We start from the raw sequence: 25,830 nt of genomic DNA on the forward strand, positions 1-25,830 counted from the left end.
CTGTTCCTTGTTTGAGCAGCGAATCCGTTGCTATGAGCCTGCCACGCTATGCAGCGCCTGGGCCTGAGTTGGCATGGCCGCAAGAGAGTAGAGCACGGTGACTGTGCGGAACCCTCGACAAAGATCTAGACTGACACGATGAGGTTGTGCTATTCGTGATTGGCGAGCCGTCGCATTGGGGTTTCGACCAGGCTGCAGGTCTGGGAGGAGCAGCCAAACAGAGCGCGGAGAGGACTGGCTAGCCTTTTCTAGACGGGTGATGCAGAGCGTCGGTATGAGGCCTGACTCGTTTTGGATGTGACTTGTTGTGCAGTATAGGATGAGTGATGGCCTCTCAATGGCTGAGGTATAGCCATTATGGTTATGGAGGACGATTCGAAGCAGTACTCTTCTTTGATTTTCTGGATCCCTCGGGGAGAGAAAGAGATTAGCACGGATATAAATAGAGAGAGGTAAGCACACAGGGACGAAGAAAGTAGGATTACTCCGTATATACCTAAGCATTGATATCTTACCTCATTCATTCCTTTCCATTGTACATCCAACCCGCATGGCTACCAAGATGGGCATGAGCCACACCGTCAAATGCGTCTTCCGCCTGACGTTCCTGCTCAAGCGAGCCGAGCGCTCATTACACCAAAAGGGCAAAGCAGTCGATCACAGCCATCCCACTGTGCCCTCCCTCCCCCTACCCAACTGCGAATGCTCAGAGCTCGGACTCGGACCGCTCTGCAAGGAGACGGGAATGCACGACTACGACCACGATACCATCTCTAACACCGACACCGACACCGACACATCCAGCGTCTTGAACCCTGATCTGGCGGTGAGGGCGCACGCCGCAGACACAGACACAGACACAGACGCAGACGCAGACGCAGGTAGCGGCAGCAGCAGCAGCAGCAGTAACCGTAACCGTAACGGTAACCGGAAACGCCTCGTCCGCCTCGTTAGCTTCAAGAGCATCGCGCACGACCGCACGCGGTGGTCCTCATCGCAGGAGCGCGAGCTTGCGATTGCGGAGCACGAGCTGGCGCGGTGTCAGAAGGCTTGGAGTTCGGAGCAGGAGCTGTGGTTGGAATATGTGGGTTACCAATTGACGTCTGATACTGTCGTAAACAGCCATCCGTCCCCCGTTTCTATTTTTTATGTCTTACAAAGACCGAGGTATGGTATAGATGACTAACGGGTCGGTGATGATTTCACCGTATTATTATGACCAGATTAAGATCCTTCTGGAAGAGAAAGAAGCGCACGAGGAGTTTCTGAGCCACCGGGCGAAGCAATCTGGGGATGAGCAGGTGCATTTTCGGAAGGCCTGGAGGAGTCGGCGGGCTGGGGAGGAACAGCGAGGTCGGACACGGAGTCGCAGTCGATTGGGGAGGTTGAGGGGGAGGAGGAGTGGTGAGGGGAGAGAGGAATGAAGAGATTGATGATGAATCTTAATGTTCCATATCATTTTGTTTTGTTGGCAATGAGTTGCAATGGAGGTTTGTGGGTGAAACTAAACAGACAGTGTGCCAGTGTAGGGAATGGATATGATAGGCACAATCTCTAAGTATGAGGTTTTTTTTGCAGCTTATCCTTTTGTCCTCTTTCTCCATAAGAAAAAGAAAAACAATAGAAAAATAACGCCATAGGTTGTTATCAAACTTCAACTAGTTTCCTACTAGACAACTAGAGAATAACAGGACTGATAAGCTGAAGCATAGACCAGTGGTTTCAACGGTCGATATCGCTCCACTGCTCGATCTCCTCGGACGAACTGGAGTTCTGCGCTATACGGAGTATATGGATAGTGATGGTGATAATGATAAACATCCACAGACCATGCGGTTGACGCCGAGTTCCTATGGAGACGAGGGGATTGGGACCGACATGAATAATAAGACCGGATGCCGGACGATGAAGGATAGATAGTTAATGCATGTCAATCAGATCAATTTTTGAGTCTGGAGGATCGACAAAAGCAAACAATATCCAAAACTTCATGGAGAGACGGGTCAAAGAATGCATTTGTCAACCGGCTGTGGCAGTGTCTGCGGTCTGTCACTGATCTTCATCATCTGACATGACAATAAAATAAATGACTCGCGAATATCTTCAGGTTGACATGTCTTATCTCTTCCCTTAGATTGACCTCCGACTAATGCTATCTCGGACATAACTGATAAGACCCCATCTTTGATCATAGGTAGACAGCTATCGTTAGCCACCTCTTCCTTTCTCCCAGTTCCTCTTTTCGAATTGAACTGGGGTTGAGAAAGTTCAATATCCTGTCTGAGCATAATATTTCTGGTGTACTGAGTAAGACCATTCAGCTTCAAAGACTCGGACATACTATGTATTTCTGAACCTGGATACCCCCAGGAAGTACAGTCTTGGTGTAGTGACAGGTATAGATAATCCTTGAATTGATCCTGAGGCGTACTTCAGGCATTAACAAATCACGTTGCCTCGTATCCCTACCACTTCCCATCATCCTTCATCCTTCATTAAAGGTATCCATCAAACTTGACCTCTCTCCTCCTCATCATCATCTCCATCAATCCCTTTAATATACATCCCCGTTATATTCATGGCTGCTATAGCCCTAGCCCATCCTCCTTTTGAATCATTCTCCGGAGTTCCCCACCGGGTTAACATCAACGGTACTGTGCCACCGTCAGGGCTACTAGATTCTACCAATTACTTACGCTATTCAGATTTGTTATCTCTCCCTCATGCTCCACCATTGCCAGTCGTTTGGAGTCTGGGATGCTTATCCCTTGGCCATGATCATTGACCACTATAGCCTACCTTTGCTTTTTCGCCTTTGGTGATTGTTATTCTCTTGTCCTATGGAGTACCGGCTCAATCATGGCGCTCCCAGTCATTGTCAGCCTCGATCTTTCGTTGGTCACCAAGTATCTTGTCCCAGAAATCCATCTATTCTGCTCTCCTCCCTCATTTATCTCTTTAATCCTCCCTCGTCCATGGTCAGTCTTCAGCATGATTTGCCGCTATTGACGACGCCTCTCAATAATGTTGAGACGTACCCCTTGCTGAGTGCAAGATAAGCCTCGTGTCAACCAGTAGGTCATTGTTCCGTTCCTTCGGGGTCCTCTAACTGCATACGCCCGGTATCTCTTGTTCTACGGAGTAGAGAGCATTTTATTCATCAATGTCTTCCCCCACTCCCCCCTTCTCATATTGGCCCCTGCACACATGACAGACTGTTAAGACCCCGCTGACAGCTGCAAGGAGAATCATTATTGCATGACTGCGGACTTGCGTTACATGCAATGATTCAAATAGTCTAGACTTTCTATTCCTGGTCGATACCACCATACCTCTGATCGTATATCAATTCCCGTCCCGCCATCGGGGATTCCTTTCCTCGCCGGCTCGGTTCGCCATGCGCGCGCAATGTCGGTAACAACGTCCCTTTGGTGGCCCGAAGATCGAATCCAAGCCACTCTATGTCCGGAGTATGTCTTTGGACATCTTCCCTCCAATCTTTTGCCACGTCTAGTGGCCCCTTTGCCCTGGGGAGAGGGTCTTACCAGTGAGACGTATCTCGAATGGATCCTCCACAAGGCCGGCAGACTCTTTTTGATCCTAGTCGACATCGGCATCCCTGAGCGTATTTTCTCCCTGGTTGACGAGTCGTTCGATGACGCAGACTTGCCAATTGCAGCCCACAGCGTCGATCGTCTGAAGCTCTCCCTTGACGATGAGAATCCGGCCCTAGATGCCAAGTTCTTCCACGCCCAGTGGCGTTTCCTCGTTCGAGGGATTAGTCAAGGTGATCATATCAAGTATACCGAGAATGAAGGCGTTCCTGTCGAATTGCTACGCAGTGAGACGGCGCTTGCGCGAGAAGGGGTGGAAAAGGTCATTCTGGCTGGCGCGGTCTGCCGGGTATATCTGCGGACCCAGGTCACCGTCGGAGGCGCGCCGCATTTCTTTGAAGAAGAGGAGGTTTTGGACGAGATTCGCTCCCTGCGACGGTTATCTCACGATCATGTCTTTTCCATTTACGCTTCTTATTTTGTTGATGATACCATGTGCATTCTGTTTTCCGGTATATACGATCGTACCCTGATGTCTTTTCTCACCGATGTACCTCAACCTTTCAAACGCTTGCCCAAGAATCGGCGCCGCGAGATCCTCATCAATTGGCCGCACCGCCTAGTTGACGGGCTGTCGTGGTTGCATGCTCATAGCCAAGTCCATGGCGCCATTCGGCCGTCGAATATCCTGATTGACTCGGAATACCGCATCTTCCTGGGCCAGTTTGAGGCGCTCGATACGTTATTGCCACCTGTCAAAATAGACGATGTCGAATCATATCAGTACGGAGCCCCGGAGCGCTGGGTGCGTGCCGCTACCGTTCAGGATACCGGCCCGACTCGAACAGCTCTTCCATCTGGTGGTCGCACGGGTCGACGACAGCCATCATCCCGCCCCGGAAGACTAAATCTGTTCTCGAGAGGCTCGGGCTCTGATGACGCGGTGGATCGCTCGCAGAGTCCACGAGCCGAGTCAGTCACCTCCCACGGCACCGCCATCCGCATTGGGGGGCTGCCCGATTCGCCGACCCGCTTCTCTTTCGCACTGTCTTCATCGTCCTCCGGGTCCAGCGGAGGAAGTGCTCGCAAGCGCGTCGTCGCCTCAGTCAAGCGGCCTATCTTATACACTCCATCCATCACCTCGTCCAATTCCTCCGGCTCCTCGGGTCGCTCCGCTCCTATGGTCCTCGACCCAGCCCGACTCCCAGGCACTCGATCGAAAACCGCCGTGGTGCAGACTTGGCAGTCACGACAGACAGACCCCGAGGCATCGGACATATTCTCTCTCGGAGCCGTGATCCTGGACATCTTCACGCACCTTTGCAAGCGCAAGATTGCCGCCTTCGCGCACCACCGGGGTGCAAAGAACAGGACCGCCGGGCGCGGAGGAGGCGTCGCGGACTGCTCGTTCCATTTGGACCGCAATATCGGCCAGGTAAGTTCGTGGATTGCCCTGCTGGAACACGACGCGGGGAAACGGAAGGATCCCGTCTTCCGCGCCGTCCAGCCAATGCTCGCCGTAGTGCGAAGCATGCTGGACAAGGAACCGGGCAACCGGCCCTCAGCCACACGCGTGGAAAGCCGCTTCGTCGCCGCCCTGCGCCAGGTAGACGACTCGGTCGCTTTGCACTGCACGTCGAAGCTGCACCTCCACGCCGTCGAAGCATCCAAGACGCAGGGCATCCCGCAGCAGGAATCCTCAAAATCGGAGACTCCGGCCCCGGGCTCAACCCACCCCAAACTCACTGTCACACGGTGCCCTGCCCAACCAGCAGAGCAACCTACCGACTTTCCTCATCCTTCGACACGATCACCGGCTGTCTCGCGTCACCCTTTTCCGTCTCCATCGGTAGCCACCTATGCCGGTTACACAGAGTGGACAGACACCTACACGTACAGCGACGACGACGACTCCGACCAGGAAAGCAGTGAGTACACCGCTTCCTCTTCATCGCTCAGGGTTCCCTGGCCAATGCCGCCAGACGGCCCCTTGAGGCCGGCTCCCTCCCGGGATTCTATTCTAGGCTACGGAGTTGCAGTCACCGATTGATGGACTTTCACTCCCAGCTATTCTTCATCACTTCTTTATGGCCTGACGCATCTCAAAGTATCTACTTCTCACGCTCCATTGTTTCCCTGACATACCCCCGTCCGACTATGGATCTCCCCTGTGGCTTATCGGATTTGTTTCTTATCCCTTTCTTCTTCTGCCTGTTCATTTCCTTTAAGCAGTCATTCTCTGGAGCTCATTTCTTGTATACCACCCGATCATTACTTCTTAATTCTTGCTGTCGGAGAGTAGTGCTTGATTGGGGTCTTTGTGTCTGTCTTGAACCTGGCTCTGAGTCGGTCCCGGCATTCGGGATGAACGAGTGTAAGGTTTATGGCTTGGAATATCATGACTTTCTCTGTAACTATACTGAATGACAGCGTTCCAGCCGTCTTTCCTTCACCAAGTACTACGGTGTTCCAATAGCGGGAGTGGAACGAGCGAAAATGACAAATCTATGGATGACCATGAACGAATGGAAGCTGGAATTCATTCTATTGCGGGACATGGCTGGCCTGCGCTCATGTTGATACAGAAAGTAACAGATAATGACGGTGACCAGACGGCCAGGGTAAGCAGCAAATAACCACATGGGCCAAAAAAGGCATGACAATAAGGGAATAGGCACAATCAGGGTCTCAAAACGCTCTTCGTAGTCATAACGGCTCAAGTCATCTTACAATCATAGCCACACAGCGACCATACCGATCACAAATCCGATCAACAAGGATGCGCTCGCGACATAATTCGACCCAGCAATCCGTGGAAGAGAAAGGGGACTGGCTGCACCGGTGTGGAGTAGGTGTGTCGGGGTTGAGGATGTTGACGTGGTAGCTGTGGCACTGATGACTGGCGGGCTTCCAGAACCACTGACGTTAGTGACCTGGACTTTTGAGCTGCCTTTCATGTTTGTCTGGCCGAGTGTGGGCAGCGGAGAGCTGGGGTCGACCTCCCATGCCCCCGCCGTGTAGGCAGGGCACGCCGGGGGCGTGATAGTAGAGGTGGATTTAACATAGTCAGACAAGGCGACGCCAGTGGGTTTCAGTGTAGCCCACTGGGACTTGAGGTTGGAGAAATCAGGAGACACGGGCGTCGGGACACCTTTGCGAGTGTAGCTATCGTAAACAAGAGTGTCGGTCGGGGGAGCATTTGGCGCAGGAGGACCGTAACTGATCAAACCGTAGTCGTTGACCTCCTCGATCCACTCATAGATCATAGAACCGGACCAGGTTTCCGACATATATTCGCCGAAAATGGCAGCTTGGTCGTCAAAGGTTCTAGGACGCACGGCGTTGCAGCCAGTCTCGGAGAAGAAGATGGGGATCGGATAGCCACTTGCGTTTCTCTGGAGCTCTCTATAGCCAGACTGAATGTACCCGGAAACTCCACACCACTCGTAGGCATTCAGTGCGAAGAAGTCCAGTCGATCATCGGGATCTTCCGCGCAAGCCAGATAATTCTGCAACATAGGACGCAGTTCCGCAATATCCGCTGCAGAGTAACCCACAGGAATGGATCGGTAGTTCTGTTCATCACGGTAGGCTTTGATATCTCGAGCCGCAGCCAGCACATAGGGAGCAGCGGCCGAGCCCTCTTTTGTGGTGAGGACCTCATTTCCGACGAAGACACCCGCGGTATTTTCATACTTCTGAAACTCGTCCAAGACCTGCTTGAACCGGTCAAACTGGGTTTCATTCCAGTGAGGATCATTCTGTTGATCGAGACAGTCAGCGATCAGCTTGTGGTTGAATTACGAATCCCGCAATGAGAACTGACCTGCTCGATCTGTGTCTCAAAAGTGTCGAGATCAACGAACAGGTAGATGCCAGCATCTGCCAGAGCTTTCATGCAGCCGTCATGATTGGCACTGGGATCGACGTGGTAGACGCGAATGGCGTTGGTTCCCAGCTCAGCCATGAGAGCAATGTCGCGAGTGCATTGTTCCGTGTCGATGAGTGGATCATCAGGAACGAGTTGGTACGCGATACCTGTAATATGGGTATGTCGTGTCAGTGAAATTGCTGAAAGACTGAGAGGGGAATATGAAATCGCACCTTTCAAGAAGTACTGGGTACCGTCTTCGTAGAAGAACCTGGAACCAACAGCTGAAATTGTCTGAATGGCATCAACAGCCACAGGAGAGAAGCCTCCCAGCAGCAACGAGACTGCGGACAGAGAGAGCGAAGAGCGAAGCATATTGAATGCCTGTTGCAGATGAAACCCGTCTAATAACTATGCTCACAGATAGTCCTGCTGTTGGATTGAAATGTGGGATTGAAACAAGTGGGGATGAGAGAAGAAAGAAGAAAGAAGAGAGAAAGGCTGAAAGACACTCCCACTTGAAGGCTTTCAGAAGAAAACAGGATGTACGGAGTACACAGCTTGGAAAGAGCCCAACTCAATTCCCTGATTTGGCAGTCAAACAGCCGCTAAGGAAGGAGCTAACACTAACGACCCTCTTCGAGACCAGCAGACTAGACAGGTAGACCGTAGACGAGAGATGCATCGTTGATATATGTATGCTGTGGGAAACAATCCAGCCTCCTGGTTCAGGCATTCAAATTGCGCTCCTCGCTCGAATTTTGTTACTGCAGTCATGCTGTATCGTGCAAGTCTTCTTGAAGGCAAGTCATGCATGACAGCCCCTAGAGGAGAAATGACGTCGATGGCATTGCTTGTCAGCCCTTGATGAAATCATCACAAATGATCTCTTCTCGATGGAGGAGTTTTCGCGCGTTTGAAGCATTCTGACTCCTCATGAATACGACGCGGGCAGGCGGGGGAAGGAATGTAGGGAGAGTTAGGGAGAGTTAAGAGGGGTTGAATTCAAAGGATGTTGGAAGCACCGCAAGGAGGGCAATAAAATGTTTCGTATTTGAAAATCAGGTTCATATCGAGTTTAACCAGATGCGAAGGGCGAAAAAAAGGTATTGAGATACAGAGAGCCTGGTGCTGATGGTTCTACTATTTGAGGTTATCAGTATCTCGTCTGTTTATGCCTGAGGCAGAAATTGTTAACAGTGCGCAGCGAGTAGTGAATGCCTGAGAACTCAGGCTACTTTTAACCCCTCTAGATTCTCAGATCCAAGCAAGACTAATGCACTGGATCAGAAGCATTTGCTGCTGTGCGGTGGATGTGCCCAACTACCGTCTGAGGCAGAGAGAAACAAGTTTGAAGCCACATCGAAGACTATCACAACCTTATGCTCGTGCTTGTTGGTCGGCAAGATTTCGGTGCTATCTATGAACGGAGGACACCTGAAGTTATCTCGGGAGTATCTTTCTACCCCTCTTTTTCGACTGCAGAATACTGACACTGACAAGTGACAATTTGGTTGACGAAGAGCCAAGACCAGCATCAAAAGCAACACTGTCAACTGGCCGTCGCAGGACAAGCAACGACTTATCACGATGCATTTGCCTTGCTTTGCTTTGGGGTCTGTGGTTCTTGAATATGTGTCCTCCGTAGTCTGGAGTACAGTACGGAATGACACTACTTTCTTCGGCTAGACTGTTGGATCAACAGGATGACATCCCTTGTGCGGAAGAGATCAGCTCAAGACTGTTCCATCTTGAGAGGGGATCGGCAAACAGACCCTGAATTAATCAGAACCCATGCTTTGCCCCCTCGGCCATGCTCAATCCTCATCGACAAGTTATCAGCAAGTAGCAACATGACCCCCTTTTCTTTTCTCTATCAATGGATATCGCCATCCTCCGGCCAGATTGTTTCTTACTTCGGCGTGGCTCTCGAGCTTTGAGACAGATGACCTTAGTCTGATAACATCATGGCATGAGAACCAACCGTTTGTTCTAATGGCGTTGAAGACAATTAATTAATAGGCTCTTGGCAACGATCGAGACCGCGGACTATTGTACGTGTCGGGTCCACCACACACACCAGATCAATCATTGCGATCATCTCTTTGGCTGCTTCCAGGCTCTGTTTGAATGTTGGGTCGCAAAAGAATCAGGAAAATGGCGGGCTGTCTGGATGTCTAAGATCTCTGCAGTGAGCATTTACACTCAGACAGTAAATGATGATATCTATCAATAGGTGATTCCCCCCACTTGGCTGACATCCCTCTTCCTAATCCTAGCAGACACAAAAAGGTCCCTTTTCCCCTAGACTCTCCTTTTTGTTTGATGTCAGTGTAGTACAAATATGCGACTAGTTTCATGTTACCCTCATAAGTTTCTATCTTCATTTCCGATATATTGACGATCGACATCGCAGCTTGCGTGGAAGACGGTCCTCTCCCCTTGGCCGCATCCGGATTTCCTCCTTAAAAAACAACTTCCAGTCCTCACAATTGCGACATTAATTTTAAAATTAATTCCACATAGTTTCATCTTCTTCTCTACTCCTTCTTTTTCCGAACAATCGTCTTCAACGGCTATCTCACTGCTGTTTCTGTCATTCTTCTCCAAACTTTAAACTGCTGGATCGCCCTCATTGTCAAGCTCCCAGAAGCTTCTGTCTCGAACCAAATTCCCTTGTCTTCGTGAAACTGGACCATGCAATCCGTGGTTCTTCCTCTCTGTATCGCCGTGCTCTCGACTCCCTATTCGCTCCGTCTGCCTCCATATTGCCTGATTGGTCGGGATTTGTAGCCCTCTTCATTACTGGCGACAGACGTCACCAACATCGACCGGTACTGTTGATTGTGTACTCATATTTCGTGGGTAGCTCGCTCAGGCCGCTGAAAGCCCCTCTCTGGCAGCGGCAACTGCGTCCATCATCTGAAATCATAATATCTGCTCGAAACGACGGACTCGTGGCTTGAGGACTAGCCCACTGTATCACAGACATGTCAAACAACCCCATTGTGTCACCGTTTCGGATCTCGAACAAGGATTGGGAGAAGCTGAATCGCAACGATGCTTTCAAAGCGGTCAAGGCCCACCTGAGACGCCAAGAGCTGGGAATGGATGCTCCTAGGTATGATGTGTCCAGAGTAACATATATGAGGCTTATTCTGACACTTGGACTGTTACAGCTTCTGCTCATTCCACCGTCGCTCATGTTCCAATCAGGAGCAGGAGAAGTTTCGTCTCCATCGCGATATCATCCACACCCTTCTCCTTCCCTTGTTCCTCCTCCACCATCAAGCCTCTCGAATCGCGACCAGTGTGTTACCCGGGATCAAAGCAACGGACTGCGAACGTGCTTTTCGGGGAGAGGCACGCAGCGCCTATGCCTGGCTGCAATGCATTCTTAGGGAGGAGCACGACTGGTACCAGACAGAGCGCTGCCCGGCGTGCATCGTTTTGCACGTCCTCAACTCGGAGCCGACCATCCGATTTGTTGCTGTGGCGTGCCTGTTGTCGGACAACCTGCAGGGATTGAGCCTGCTCGACACGCAGAAGCGACTGCCCAGCTTCGATTTCTGGTTCGGGGCGTTGGAAAGGGCAGTCCGGGAGGATCCTTTCTGGGGCAATGACTTCTGGCCGGATATTGAGCACCGCGCGCGTACGTTGACCGATGCTGTCCAGGAGTTGGTGGTGCAGTGTCTGGAACTCCGAGCCGCTGTGGAGCGCCAGAGCCTGCAATCTCAATCGCTGTACAACGCCGCCGCTCACGTTCGGTGCGACTTGACGCAGCAGCAAACGGCCCACACCGTTGCCATGAGGTCGTCTAATTATGCCCGTAAACACTCTCGGAAGACGGTCGAGGAGCACAAGTGTCTTGCTAAAGTGTCTGCGAACAGGTGTCTGCAGTCTCACTACAACGACGGAACTCAGGGACTGCACCCTCGCAGTCACGCCGCAGCGCGGAGAAGAACTGTCACCTCGTGAGCATGCGTACAGTCGCGTCGATTCTTGACGTGTACTACAATTACTCGCCCTAGCCCTAGCCCTAGCCCTAGCGGCTAGACTCGGACCACCAAACGGTCTCCCCAGTTGGCCTCGCTCTTTGATGAGCTGTCCAGGCGAACAAGCAGGAGGAAGATGATGAGGCCGGCCGGCCACAGACCCTTAGATGTGGCTGTGACGTAAAGGAAATCGGCGTACTGTAGCCACACTGCTTGGCATTACCGAATGCCGAGCTGATTAGGCTACATCATTTCCACAGGGCTAGAGCATAAATTTCCGTCAAGTTCATGTCTTGGCATGGGAATATGATCTGAAAGTGCAGGGTTTGTCAAGCCTGGCTTTTTCAAGAAGGATCGTTCCTGCGAGGCTGCAACGTCACTCCTATCCACGAAGGTCGCACTGCATGCACTGCGGGAGCAAGTCGCCGGCCTTGTCTAGACTGCGCAAATCCTCGAGCACGGCGTCGAAGGGACATGGTCTGAAGTTGGCAAGTGGAATGTGCATGGGTTGAAGTCCTTGTAATTAGTCTCTTTACTACGAAGTCTTAATCTTAATCTTAATACAAGGGGACATATATAATCCATCGAAGTACACACATGGCTTGATCGACTCCAAACTCGTAGTACTTTGAAGAAAACTACCAGTCTCCTGTCCTGCCTTCTTTCACCGTTGATCCAAAAGCAGAGGTAGACGTCTCACGGCCAACAGCCAAGCCAAGCAGATACTCTCGTACAACCAACGATAGCAATAGGGTTTATACAGCTGCTGTTACACAATAACGACACCTCGGTCGCAGTCTCACTCTCGCCTAGCTATCGTTTCTAACGACCGCAATGCAGATCCCACCTGCTACGTCCATATTATGTAAACTACATAATTGTCGTAGAGCATGACAGGGCATAAAATCTTCAACTATAACCCTCACCATCACCATCATCTGTCACTGACAGACAAGTCCAATCCTAAAGAGTCGCCAAAGGCCTGGTTTCACTCTTCTACCTGAGACTGAGGGTGGGACTGGACACGGCTCATAGCAATACTTCAGCCAGTGTGAGTGTCAGTGTCCACTGACAATAGAATTGAAGACATAAGGCATTGCATTGCGCAATTATAATATGATTCTCATATTATTTCCAGCAAACACAATCATGCTAAATGGTGCCAAGTTGCATGACAGGTTGATGACTAGCATATGGCTAACTGGATAATTATGGTAGGGTTGATTACTCTGCGGTGTTTCCGTGGTTCTGGTGTTTGAGATTTAGGTCTGAGATTACCCGTAGTATCATCGAGGTTCTGCCTTGCATTATGGACGGTGGTCTAGAATGTAATCATGTTTTCTAAGGATATGGTAGTGGCAGTTTGGATAGTCCTTTGTTAGCTATTGTTATTGGTGATACTCTACGGAGTACTGTAGATGATATGGTAGTGTCTGCTGTTGGTAGCAGCGTAGTAATAGTAGTGACTGGGTAAGAGCAACTAGCACCAAGGCATTCTGAATGCTGTAGAGAATCCAGAGTATCTCTGGTTCATAAGCTGAGTACAGCAATATGAATATGCCCAGCCGCGATGCCGCTAATGCATCTGCAAGATGCCCGAAGAGGGGATTTCAGTGCTGTGGACTGGTGCGCACGGGAAGTGCAATCCAGGCACTCATCTTATGGTTATTCTTATTGACACAGTATGTTTTACTGTATGGTATTCAACATAAGGTGAAGCTCTTATACAAGTTGTCAAAGATAGATCTCGATTGACGAACAGGGCAGGAGGGAGTAGAGACGGACACGGCTACTATCGACCTTCTACTACTGTGGCTTGTTCGCCCGATCTAGGCTCAACAAGGCGAGGAGGAAAGCTCCGGATCTGCGACAGTCACTTGACATGGCATCTCGACAGCAAATCCACGCAGAGTCGTATTTTCCTCATGAAAAATATACACGGTACCAAAAGGTGAAAGCCTAAGAAAAGGCAAAACTCATACGTACTTACACTTACATCTCCGTCCAGCGGATCTCTTCGGCAGCACGGAAAAGGGTCTAGGCGTCAACCCGCCCGGAAGCGGCACTGACTGGGACTGGATCGCATCGCTGCACTGGCAACTGGTAACAATCGATCAGCCGACGCAGCCATGGGTAGGAGGCGTCAAGGCCGATGACCAGCATGAAAAGTGACATATTTTCCCGGTATATTTCCAGAGATTGGGTGAAAAGTGTTGATGTCAATCGACTTCAGTTGCTTTGCGTGGTTAGGATCTGTACAGTACTTGACTGCTGACTTGTGCGAGGCAATCTCCTTGGATCGCAGTGGGAATACATCAAATCTCTTCATCCTTGAGACACTGATTAATTCGGTAGGAGGCAGGATACCTGGCGAGTCATGTTGGATGTCTACTGTATGGGCCACGTACTAAGGATTACAGTATAGTAGGTACCTGGATCAGGATTCCAGGAATGAGTCTATCAAGACTGTTGCCCTTTATGGCCTCTGTAGGACTGGAGTGACCCTCTGGCAAGCACTCTTCCAATGATTGAATCTGGGACCCTTTTCCGTCGGACATTGTGGTTATTTCAGATCTAACCCTTGGACTGTAGTACTGCATGGCTCATTTCTTTGTTTGTCTGCTTGTTCGAGACAGGTAGCGGGAGTTGAATTGAGTAATTGAGTCGAGATGTGTATGTGTACGTTTAGGGGACTATTCATGTTGATAAGGCGATGCTGATGCCGATCACTGAGATGAAGACTAGACCCAGATTCAAGCTGATATCTGATAGTTGTAATTTCCAACTCTGCCAACATTTCTGAATTCCCGGTCAGGTGAGTGGGGCTCGACTAATCTCTGGGAGGCGAAATGGTCCGTGTAAATGTAATTCATCCGATAGATATCCATCCATAATAACACGATACATAGATAGGATACATAGATAGTCTACCACGGAGTATCCGTACCGTAAATCCGTAATGGGTCCGTACTCCCGATCGGCAGCTATGGAGGCCTAGGCAGGTCGGAGGGCGCCTGGGCTGTGACTAAAGCTGGGGATACTTGCTTTTGCTGTCGATCTAGGATAGCTTGCTGACTTTGTGATCGAGAGAGCATGGCCGCCTGGGCAGGTTTTTGTTGAATGAATGAGGTTGAATTAAATAGGAATGTCGTACATTATCAGTGTAATCGTTTGTAAGGTAGTTGTTGTAATCCCATATTAAATGCCTATGCAAGTTATGCACACTTACTTGGGTCCTATGCAGGCAGATTAATTATTCCCAATTCTTTTTTATTTTCTTGCGTCCAAAGAATTTCAAGATTTTTCTCTTTTCTTTTCTTTTTTTTTTTACCTGCATGAGTGCTGACCAGGCCAGAACTGATTGTGACTGGGCCGAGCGGGCGTCCTCGTGTCATGGACTCCCCAATCAGGCCAAGCCCGCCTGGTCTAGAACGCTGGTGGAAAAGTCGCAGCCCGAGGGCCTTTCTGGCTCTCCCGCTGGCTGAGCGACCGAATCTAGTCTGGCCCTTCTGGACTTGTTGGTCGCTCATTATTTTCACGTCCCAGCGTCATTAAACTAAGGTACCTACCTCTCTACCTTACCAGGGCTACGCTACCTCTCCATACTTGGTGGATATCTAACAGTACCTTAGTTGTGTAGTATTCTCTTCCATTCATTTCTTCTTTTTCCTTCTACCTTATTATCCATTCGAATCTTGCATACCCAACTTTGAAACTTGTCATAACCTAACCATTTCAATATCAGCCCCATCATCTGGCGCCTTTCATGACCACAATTCCGGCTCCTGTCTAATCTCACCCATTCCCCACTGTGCTGTTTCCTCTTTCTAGGTGCCTACCTTCCTCCTCGTCCCTCCTCAACATATCTCCCGCACTCTTCCCATCCCTGTCACTTCTGTACGACCACTCTTCCTTTCAACCTTCTCTCACGCCCCATAGCCGCCTCTCGACCCTTTCATTGAAAGCTCTGCCAACGCATCCACCAGCTTGTCCGCTCATATAATCGCTGCTCGTCACTCGGACACATAGATTGACTCAAATCCACTCGTCTCGTCAAACTGTGAGAGTGAACAACGACGACGAGAGGACTATTTTCCCTGCCATTTGAGACACCAGATTGATCAACACAGCCTGAATGAATCAGACGCAGTGTCATGGACTGGTCTGGTCTACCACTGGGGTGCAAGATAGCTCGGTCATGCGTTCGCCATCATCTTCAACCTCACCTTCCAATGCTTCGTGGGAAGGCTGTTCTTCGCGTCAGAGGCTTTTGAACTCGTTCGACAACCAGGGAACAAATTCAGTCTCTCCAGTCGAACAATTCTCGACTTCTCGCCAGGGCGGAAACTCCAGCCGACTTAAGCGACGAGCTTCCCAAGGATCACTCGTCACCAAACCCTCGACCGTGTCCCGCTTCTTGAACAGAGGCAACGCATCGTTGAGCCTTCCTTCATTCGAGAAACTCGGCCTATCTTCGAAACCCTCCAGCCGAGTCGAGTCCCGTACAAATTCCGTTGAACCCCGCCTTCGCCTCTCTACAACTTCTGCGTCAAGCTCACAAGCAGCTCAAACGTCCCCGTCTACTCCGGCTGCGTGGAGCGCCTCGCCCAAGGACTATCCACAAAACGACTACCCCGCGACCCTTCCACCAACTCCTCCGGAGGACGACGAGCACGTGTTGTGGAATACCCGATCTAACATGTTGTTGTTCGATTCCCACTTGAATCGGAATCCCGGGCCGATGCCCATGGATGAAGGTCCGAATATGGGTAACTCATCGAGAGGAGCCGCTTCGGACGGTCTGGGGAGCCCGTCGGATCAATTGTCGAATGCCTCGCCTTCTAGTTCGGATGGGAGTCACAACTCCCCGGGAGGAGATATGGATTGCGATCACGATTCTTGGTTGGAGAATTCCATTGAATCGACTGGTAGGTTTTCACTCTAGCGGAATCCCCAATCTTCAGTACTAACTGATTGGTCATTAGTTTCATCGCTGTCCTTTTCGAACGCCCGCGGAGAACCCGTCAAGATCGTCTCTCAAACACTTCCCTACCCGTACTCGACGGACAAACCGACGCCGCATCGGACTCACGAGGGAGTCTTCTCCTCGCTTGTCCAAGTAATCCAAAACAGCCTCCGTCAAGGACAGTCGCCATATATCAATGTCACACATGCCGTCCCTGAGCAATTCAGTCTCACAAACCTTCCTACTTCACCCCCAGGAACGCCGCGCTGTATGCTTCCCGGCAATGACTACTTCAACTCCACTGTCTTTTCCAGCGCAGCCGTGGTCTCCGCTTACCACGACTTTCGAGGTCCCATTCAGATGAAGGCTTCACACTTTCCAATGCCGATCGTTCCGCCTCACTCGGTACACATCTCGGTCCTGGAGCGCTACATCCCACCTTCATCGGCCCAGGAATACCATGATCTCTTCTCCCCATCCCGACCATCTTTCCTGGTAGATCGCCTCTCAGAACTTTCCCCGGATGGTGGTTCACTGCTGTTCATTTACCCTACACGAAGGGGTGCCTCGGCCTTCAAATCTCAGTACCTCGGACCGATCCTCGATCCTCTGCTGCGTCAGCTCGTGGTGGTCAACGAGCTCTCCGCCGATATTGGTCGATACTTGGGCAAGTTGTCTTCCGTCTCTCACATGGAGGACTTTGACACCCTCAAGAACCATCTTTCCTCGTTATGTCGTGCTTTGAGCTCTTCTTCCTCTCAATTCAGCATTGTTGATGCCCGAAAGGGTAGTGCCTACCTCGACCGCAATCTCTGGACTGAGTGGTACATCCACCAAGAGAAGGCTCGCATGAAAGAAGTGCTCAGCCTTTACTGGCAGAATGGTCGTCGCCTGCCGACAAACAAGGCGACGTCCAATGTCGCAAATCCCTATATCCTAGCTGCAGACAAGGAAGTGACCTCGGCCATGTTACTGGGTGAGATTCTTGACGGGATCCGCAGACGGCCCTACGAGAGTGAGCCGCGAGACGGGGTCGAACTCGGGGTGTTCGTCATCCGTCGCTCACACTAGATGCGATACGCATCTCACAGATCTCCCGGAGATCGATTTCATTGCTTCTGGCTTCTTTTATTTGCTTTACCAAGTTAGAAAATTGAGCCAGGTGATTATGGCGGCGTCTACGGTGTTTTGTCTACGATATGGGATTTTTGCATGAAGAGATGTCTGGAAACATATGTCGTGCATTGCTTGGTTGGATGAATAACAATACCCGGGTGTTATGCTTTGTCGTTTTTGAAATTGAAGAGATGACTCTTTGAGCATGGGTTGGATGGCTCCGGCCAGCCAACTTTGCCCCATGTCCACAACACTAGAAGATGGCTTACAATGTATAACTAGCTTCATCATGTACGATTGCAGGGCAATTATACAACAATATATCAATGACTTGAGAATGGGTCAGTTAATCGTAAAGTAAGTATCTGTAAAACCAGTTCGTAGCACTGCTTGGATCAATGGTTTCGTAACAAGGCAATCTGATCGATATTAAGACAAGGTATGTCATTGTCTCAAGCCTCTTGTATGATTGAGACAATTAAGTACTGGTATGGAAGAGATATCATGTCCCTACTGTTGCGAAAGACTCCTTTTGATGTATGAGCTGAATGAGGCATTTGGGCGGTCAAAAATCTCCCGGGGCTATTCCAGATCGGGCGTGCGGCCGGATTCCCGCTTTCTTCTCCATCACCAAGCTGCTGGCTCTCCTCTCCCAACCCAGCATCGCTCTGTCTCCGAAGTCTTCTTTTTTTGCTCTTCATTCATGCAGTCTTTCTTTCAATTTCCAGTGATTCAAACAAGCTCCTTTACCACGTTATCAAACTTCAGGACCTGATCCACCCGCCAACTCATCCTTTCAGTACCCACCTCCCACCCCGTCAATATCTTCACACTGCCCTGGGTTCCTCACAAAACACCTGGGCCATGGCTTACTCACCGGCACCGGTATCGCCAGCTACCGGCGCAGCTGGACAAACACTGAGCAGCAGCCTCCATCCTAGAGGCCGATCCCCAAGCCCCGCGGCGAACGCCCCCCTCTCGAAACGAGACAAGCGCCGCGGAGCGCTACAAGAGCGGCTGCACGATCTCACGGCAACCTTCAGCCAGAATCGAGACACGCAATTCCGCCAGCAGCTGCATGCGTTGCAGTGTGATATGACTTTGATCCATAATTCGGATCCGTACTCGCCGGGCCCGCTGCCCGACTCGGCAGAGGAAATCGCTGCTTTGATTGAGAAGACGATTGGTGGGGGGGCTTTTGCGAAGGAGATGGCTAGTTTGTCCGGGATGTGGTATTCGAGGTTTGTGCAGGAGGTGAATCAGGTTAAGGAGGAGAGGGATGCGGAATTGGCGGCGCTTGTGGTGAGTTTTTTTCTTCTTCTTCTGCTTACGTTGTCAAGCCTAAAAGGTTGGAAACTAACGTGTGCAGCACCGTCATAATAACAATCTAGAAAGGTTCCAACGGGAATACGCCTTCCGGGTGCACTTCGCCGGTGAAGAATACAATAACCTCTCCTCGACCCTACGAGAACGGCTTGTACAGACAATTTCAGGGAAGAAGGCCCGGTTGATGCGGGAGAAGGAGCAGCTGGATATTGCCGATACCAATGCTCTCCTCCTTCATCCCAATCAATTCAGCATTACCAATCCTGCCAGTCCTGGCGGGGTTCACGGCAATCGCAAAACCCGGCATACCCGTCACCGGGTCGACCTGGACGAGCTGGGCAACGGGATTGTGTCGGAGTTCAATAAAAGGAAGAGGAAAGCGCCTGAGGAGGATACTGGCTCGCCGGTGCGCGATCCGAATCCGGCCGAGCGGGCCAAGTCCCAGGTGGCCGAGAAGCAGCACGCACCGGCATATTCCATCCATACTCTGTTCACGGAAAAGGAACTCAGCGCACATGCCAATCAAGCTCACGTCGCCACAGTGCATTTTTTCTCCACCTCGAAACGGGCTGATCAGCCTTCGGGCACCACGACAAACGGGAATAATACTGATATCGAAGAGTCGGGCACGGGTGACGGTACCGGGCAGGAAGACAATGGCACCCCGGCCGCCGACATGATGCGCACCGCCAGCCAGAATTACCATGCGACACGCTCCACACGGACGCACGGTAACCATGCGCTCAACGCGCTGGCAGAGCTGTCGGACAAGCCCGCGGTCCGCCCTAATCTGCCGTATAACGTTCTCGCCAATTACCACGCTAGACCGAACAGTAATGCCCCACCGCTGCCGTCTCTGATGAATGAAGAGGTGGAAGACGATTGCGCTCGATTAGACCGCTTGCACAACAAGTCCGCTGGTTGGGTTGACCGTAACCTGATCGAGCTGCTTGTGGAGCGGGTTCCGGCGAAGGTGGATGGGGTACCTCAGAATCCGCACCGTTTCAGTCTGTTGCATCCCGACTTTCCCACCGATATGGGGGTGCATCTCTACCCGCTCAAGGCTAATGGCAGAGACGTGGAGCTCCAGAGCTACGAGCGCACCAAAAAGGCCAGAGCGGGCTAGGAGTAATGCTTTCTGGCTCATCTACTTTCTTCTGGCGTTGTCTATGGTCTTGGATTGGATTGGTGCACAGGGTCTACGGGACATGGAAATACCATGTCGGCGTTCTGGCATGCTTGTTGGTGCTATTGGCGTCTCAACGACTTCACCTTTGTTGTCGTAGCACGCGCTTGTCTGAGGCGACGATGGTAACATTGGCACTTCTGTGATTTATCTATGTCTTCGGTGTTCACTTGCGTGCGATTGGCGTGTCGAATATAGATTCTACACTTGCGATCGGACCGGATGCTTCTATTTGCCGATCTTTGCGGACTTGTACATTTGTTCTAATTTCACAGTTCTATCTCGGATAATCAAGTCATTGATGCACTTCCGTCCCTCCTCTTCTCCTATGTGCCTGCCGGCCGAAACGGTCAGGTCCAGCGTATTTGATATTGACCTCCATAGGTGTTAGGATGATATTATTGATTTTGTAGCTCGCGGATGCATGTTTATTCCGACGCAGCCAATCATGTTATCACAAAGGCATGCCGGAAAATCACGCCGGATTACCAATCGTTCCCTGACGTCATTTTTCTGCTTGTATATTACTTTTGATTGGTTGACCTGGAATCAAAGTGGGGAAACCCAATACTTTTGGCTGTTGTGATTGGTTGTCTCTCAGCACGTCATTGTCTGCGGATGATTGGAAATCGAAGACATTCAGAGAGGCGTCCGTGTCGGACACTTTTGGAATCATTGTGGATGATTACAAATGGACAGGATGATATGACCAGTCTCTATATAAGGCCGAGGATGTCCTCCCAGTCTATCACTCTATCAACCGACTCTAAACAGAAGGGGTATTTGTTTCTTCAAGAACTTACTTCAGAATGTCGACCACTACCACAACTAGTACCGTCACCCCCGACGTCGACCACGTCCCCCGGGGCCCCGTCGACGTCGAGTTAACCTTTTACGAGCCTCCAGCCGACGGGTCTACGCCCTTCAACTACGTCGAAACCCCACCCGCCGGCCTCCCTCCCCGCAACTACGGCGAGAAAGTGCACAAAGTATCCCTGACCGACATCCGCGGCCACGAAGCAGACTACAACCTCGACACGCACGCCTTCCAAGTCCTCCAACGCATCCCAACAGCAACCACCTACTCAACCTTCGACTCCGACTCCGAAGTCAAACGTCTCTACTACCCCGAAGTCGAGCAGCTGCTCCTGCAACACCTCCCCGGCGCCCAGCGCATCATCATCTTCGACCACACCATCCGCAGACAACACCCCGACGCACCCCGCCAACCAGTCAACAGGGCCCACGTCGACCAAACCCGCAAAGCGGCGCAGGACCGCGTCCGCCTGCACGTCGCGGATCCCCAGGAGGCAGAGCGCATCCTGAGCCAGGGCGTGCGCTACCGCATCGTCAACGTCTGGCGGCCGTTGAATGGACGGGTGGAGTCCTCGCCGCTCGCGTTTGCGGCGGCGCCGTCCGTTGACAACCGGAATGATTTGGTCGCTGTCGAGCATCGCTACCCGGATCGGACGGGCGAGACCATGGCCGTCAAGTATAATCCCAACCAGAGGTGGATGTATCTCTCCGGGATGGAGAATGAGGAGAGGTTGTTGTTGAAGTGCTCGGATAGTCATGCGGCAAAGGGGGACGAGATTGCGGAGCGGGTGCCGCATTCTGCGTTTTGGGATCCGCGGACGCGTGAGGGGGCGAAGCCGAGGGAGAGTATTGAGGTGAGGGCGTTGGTGTTTGGTTAGTGGGCGAGCAGGCCAAGCATAGCGGGCTCATGAAGAGTTATTGCGTGAGAAGACAGCATATGATGATGATGATGATGATGATGATGATGATGTTTGCATAGCATGCACAGGTGTTTTGGCTTTATTGAGGATACAATCAATATGGTAGTTCAGATTGTGCTTGTGATGAATGGATGACGGTTAACCAGCTGACATCCAACCGCGGATTTCTTCATGATGATGTCTTTGCTACACTCCTGGAGTATTCCTCCGAACAACACCAGCAGTCACATCCTCCCCCTCACTCTCATCCAGCTCAATCAATGCCCCGCCGCCTCAGACTGGAGAATCATGGCCGCAACACACGGACGGAAACCCACAACAGACGATAGCATTTTCGAGCCTCACATCCTCCGAGGCAACCTAAGCGACCAAGTCCAGAACTTCTCGGACTGGGCATCCGCCCGCAAATTTCGCATCCTGGACACAGTCAAGCACGACCACCGCGAGATCAAGTCCTTCTACGAGCTGATCGTCAAATCCACCGATCCGGCCGAGCAGACCAAGTACCAGAACCAGTTCACCTGGGAACTGGCGCGGCATACAGTCGGCGAGGAGCTGGTCGTTTACCCTGCGTTTGAGAAATACCTCGAGGACGGGAAGGAGTTGGCAAGGAGGGATAGGGTCGAGCATCAGAATGTTGTACTCCTTTCCTTACCTTATTCCAGGTTCTACGTCCTGGTGTGGGTGCGAGTGCGAGCCGGCTGACAACGACCAGGTAAAAGAACAGCTCAAGATCTTCCAGGACATGAAATCCACGGACCCGAACTTCATCCCCACGCTTGAATCCCTCTGGAGTGATCTCCAGGAGCACATACATCACGAAGAGGAAGACGATATCCAGCGGCTGGACGACGCGCTCTCGCAGGAGGAAAGCGTCGGGCTATCACAGGCACTGAACAGGACGAAGATCTTCGCGCCTTCGCACGCTCATCCGATGGCGCCTTCGGCACCGCCGTTTGAGACGGCGGCGGGTTTGCTTACGGCGCCGTTGGATCATTTGGCGGATTTGTTTCGGAAGTGGCCTTCTTCTACGAAGAGGACTTAAGAAATTAGTTTTGTGGTTTTGTTTGGGTTTGAGGCAGGTAGTATGAATAGACTGGTGATGTTCCTGGACTTATAGCGTTATGATGTCTTTGCCTTGACAGAAGATTTGCTAGGAGCTGTAGTGTGTGAACTGTGCTCTCGCCTGCGGGACTGACGACACAATTCCAGGGACTGTGCTTTGCATTAAGGTCATCCGTTTCATCTGTTGTGTAGTAGCTTTGATGACTTCAAGTGTCAATATCCCTGTTTCACCTTGAATGGGACCCTTAGTCCTTCCGTGGACGAACACTTCTTCGAGACTTCCAGTCCGTGGCATATGAAAGAACGGACGCCTCAGCGCCTTTAAACTCGTCTTCAGATCGCAATTAATTCCACGTGCAATAAGCATCGGTGCTGCATGTGTCCATGCCACGAATAGCCAGCAAACGCCCAAATTCAGAAAAACCAGTCCTTTGGAGACGAATATGCATCAGGACTCGTCTTCAGAAAGGTAAGAAATAAGCACAGACAGGCACAATCCTTGTTTTCTCGACTTTCTTCCTCCATCATGGCTCATCCAACGCTGACAGGGTTTGGAGCATCAGAGCTCCAAGGAGAAATGTGGATACAGTGGCAGGAGTGTGAGGTCTGACCGTCAAGCAAAATCGCATAGTCGACATCATGAGAAGTGATCAACAAGGCGGTCTTGCTCCACGAAGTTGGGCTGGGTCGAGGCTTGATGCTGAATTGTTGATCAGTCTGTCTTGGCAGTCAGGATGTCAACTCAACAACTGCGAACACCTCCTCCCACGACGCAAATGGCAACAATCTCATACTCACAAGCTTTGATTAGTGATCTGGTGTGCTCGAGGTATTCTGCATGCCGCTAAGTGGTATTAATAGTTGGAAAATCCCTGCCAGCCTATCGGTGGTCTCTCGTCTTCCCAGAGATCAGGATGGCGCTTAATCCTCCACCATGGCAGGGAGCTCTGGCTCTCGCGTGGCTTATGCGGAATCTCGCAGCCTCGCCTCGTGTCGCTGATCTTTTAAGTTGCCCTCCCCAGGTCACGGACTGATAGATAAGCTGAAAACCCAGCCGCATTACGATATGGAGCTGCACGGTTGTGCTCTCGGCTTTCCCCTGCTTCATTCATCTACATACACCACACAAGCGTTTTAGCTGCTGCATTTCGCGAGTCGGTATCTCCGATAATGTTAATGCTATCGCTTGCGTGGACTTTGATGATCGTCATACCTGCTTTGTGAGATGGCGCCGAATCAGGTTCTCTCTACTTTGGCACATGCCCCAACTGATGTTGATTTTGCATCCTATGATTTCGGCCATGATCAGAGTACGTATGCACATGCTATTCTCGGTTCATGGAGTCAGATGCGCTCATCGTTCAAGCAGTTGAGGGCCAAAGTGCACTCACGGCAAGCGACCCCATCCCTGATACGACCTCAGCTACATCAAGGTTGATCAGGAGTGCAACTTTCCTCCCCACGTCACGGACTGTCGATACTGCATACAGAGGTCACGGTCATCGGCATCGGTCGGTGCAATTGCCGAGTAACGCACGATCGAACTCACTCTTGAAACGGCTATCATCACTTCGATCACCGAGCTTGAGAGGAGCATTTACTCCACGACAGGAGCGGTTCAGCGTCTTGCATGAGCTAGATGAACTACCGAACGAGGGAGTGTATCATGTGGACATTTCTTTTCTCGAGGGGCCATCTTCGCATTTCTTCCAGAGCAACACTGTTTTACCTACCCCAAAGGATGAACCCTTGCCCTCGGCGAGCGGAGAACCTCGATCAGCGATTTCTGTCAGGCCTGGCGAAGTCTCTGCTCCCGACATCCTTTCCCCAGTCTCTCACCTCAATGTACCCCCTGATCCACGGAGTGACCAGGTCTCTCGACCAGCTAGCCTTCGGCAGTATGGACAACGGCTCGCCAACGAGACAAATATGATTGTATCCGTGAGGGATGTCTCACCTGCAGTTGACCTGAGCTCTTTAGAAGGCACAACCGCTCAAGAATCTCAGCCCTCGGGGCCTACCAGAGTCGGCACGAACCTCGCCCACCGCAGCTTTTTCTTTCCGACAGACCCGGAGCAGCCCGACTGGAAACCATTCTCTTTGAAGAGCTACTACATTGCGATGCTGATCATAGTGTCGCTGACGCTGGCCGGCGTTCAGGAATATCTCTGCCAGATATCAAAACAACGGGAGAAAGAGGGCCGCGGGTTCGTCGTTTTCGACAGTGTGGCCGAGATGCCGACTGTTGAATTCTTCTGCTGGAAGTATCTGCCCACCATAGTCATGGTCACCTATGGTGTGCTGTGGCAGATTGCCGACTATGAGGTCAAGAGACTGGAGCCGTACTATCAGCTGTCCCAACCGACGGGCAACACCGCCGCTCAGAGTCTTAACCTGGACTATGTAACCTTGTGGTCATATACTGTCCCAATAAAGGCCGTCAAGTATCGACACTGGGCCGTCTTTGTCTCTTCTATCGGGACCATCCTCGCTACAACCGCTGCACCTTCGCTGCAATCCCCCAGCATCAACTCGGTCGAGAACCCCAAATGCAAAGACAGCCACAAACCAACCTGTGATGGCATCCGATACTTCCTCCGCATCGACCCCGTCTGGTCCCGTCTCGTGACAGCCTGTCTCATCACCGTGGCCCTCCTTGCCCTCGTCCTCTTGGTGCAACTGCGCCGAAAATCGGGCCTCCTCAGCGACCCGCGCGGCGTCGCCGGCATCGCAGCCATGGCGACGAAATCGCATATCCTCCGCGATTTCGACGGCATGGACGAGGCCCTGCACGACGACATCCATGCAAAGCTCCGCCACCGTCGCTACATCCTCTACAAATCCACCATCTGGCAAGGCGAATACACCAGACCCCTTGACCCTATCGTTCATACCGTCAACGATCCTCCCAAAACGCAAACGCAAACGCAAACGCAAAACCCCCACCCCATCCTCCTCCGCCCCATCCCTCTCATGTCCTTCATGATCGCCATGGCTATCTCCCTCCCCTTCATC

At 51.4% G+C, this 25,830-nt stretch overlaps 7 protein-coding genes across 7 annotated transcripts; 6 read left to right on the top strand and 1 right to left on the bottom strand.

Annotated features, from left to right (window-relative positions):
• Positions 1–562: 562 nt before the first annotated feature.
• On the top strand, positions 563–5,604 carry CDV56_104956 (uncharacterized protein; the record flags this gene model as incomplete). Its single annotated transcript, XM_026758575.1, has 2 exons — positions 563–1,084; positions 3,298–5,604. 2 exons carry the CDS (start codon positions 563–565, stop codon positions 5,602–5,604), a joined length of 2,829 nt encoding a protein of 942 aa, XP_026612351.1.
• Positions 5,605–6,286: 682 nt separating this feature from the next.
• On the bottom strand, positions 6,287–7,800 carry gel6 (putative 1,3-beta-glucanosyltransferase; the record flags this gene model as incomplete). The annotated part of the gene is made up of 3 exons (XM_026759027.1): positions 6,287–7,315; positions 7,381–7,592; positions 7,659–7,800. The coding sequence occupies 3 exons, from the start codon at positions 7,798–7,800 to the stop codon at positions 6,287–6,289; spliced, it is 1,383 nt and encodes a 460-aa protein (XP_026612352.1).
• Positions 7,801–10,415: 2,615 nt separating this feature from the next.
• On the top strand, positions 10,416–11,403 carry CDV56_105722 (uncharacterized protein; the record flags this gene model as incomplete). Its single annotated transcript, XM_026759341.1, has 2 exons — positions 10,416–10,546; positions 10,605–11,403. The coding sequence occupies 2 exons, from the start codon at positions 10,416–10,418 to the stop codon at positions 11,401–11,403; spliced, it is 930 nt and encodes a 309-aa protein (XP_026612353.1).
• A 4,215-nt stretch (positions 11,404–15,618) lies between these two features.
• Positions 15,619–17,457, top strand: CDV56_106084 (uncharacterized protein; the record flags this gene model as incomplete). The annotated part of the gene is made up of 2 exons (XM_026759703.1): positions 15,619–16,348; positions 16,406–17,457. 2 exons carry the CDS (start codon positions 15,619–15,621, stop codon positions 17,455–17,457), a joined length of 1,782 nt encoding a protein of 593 aa, XP_026612354.1.
• Positions 17,458–18,366: 909 nt separating this feature from the next.
• Positions 18,367–19,954, top strand: CDV56_106256 (Sds3 domain-containing protein; the record flags this gene model as incomplete). Its single annotated transcript, XM_026759875.1, has 2 exons — positions 18,367–18,804; positions 18,872–19,954. 2 exons carry the CDS (start codon positions 18,367–18,369, stop codon positions 19,952–19,954), a joined length of 1,521 nt encoding a protein of 506 aa, XP_026612355.1.
• An 869-nt stretch (positions 19,955–20,823) lies between these two features.
• Positions 20,824–21,708, top strand: CDV56_106410 (putative methyltransferase; the record flags this gene model as incomplete). Its single annotated transcript, XM_026760029.1, has 1 exon — positions 20,824–21,708. One exon carries the CDS (start codon positions 20,824–20,826, stop codon positions 21,706–21,708), a length of 885 nt encoding a protein of 294 aa, XP_026612356.1.
• Positions 21,709–21,924: 216 nt separating this feature from the next.
• Positions 21,925–22,795, top strand: CDV56_106492 (HHE domain protein; the record flags this gene model as incomplete). Its single annotated transcript, XM_026760111.1, has 2 exons — positions 21,925–22,389; positions 22,466–22,795. 2 exons carry the CDS (start codon positions 21,925–21,927, stop codon positions 22,793–22,795), a joined length of 795 nt encoding a protein of 264 aa, XP_026612357.1.
• Between the last annotated feature and the right edge of the window lie 3,035 nt (positions 22,796–25,830).

The sequence above is a fragment of the Aspergillus thermomutatus genome (genome assembly GCF_002237265.1).
Source record: "Aspergillus thermomutatus strain HMR AF 39 chromosome Unknown NODE_176, whole genome shotgun sequence".
Taxonomy (NCBI): Eukaryota; Fungi; Ascomycota; class Eurotiomycetes; order Eurotiales; family Aspergillaceae; genus Aspergillus; species Aspergillus thermomutatus.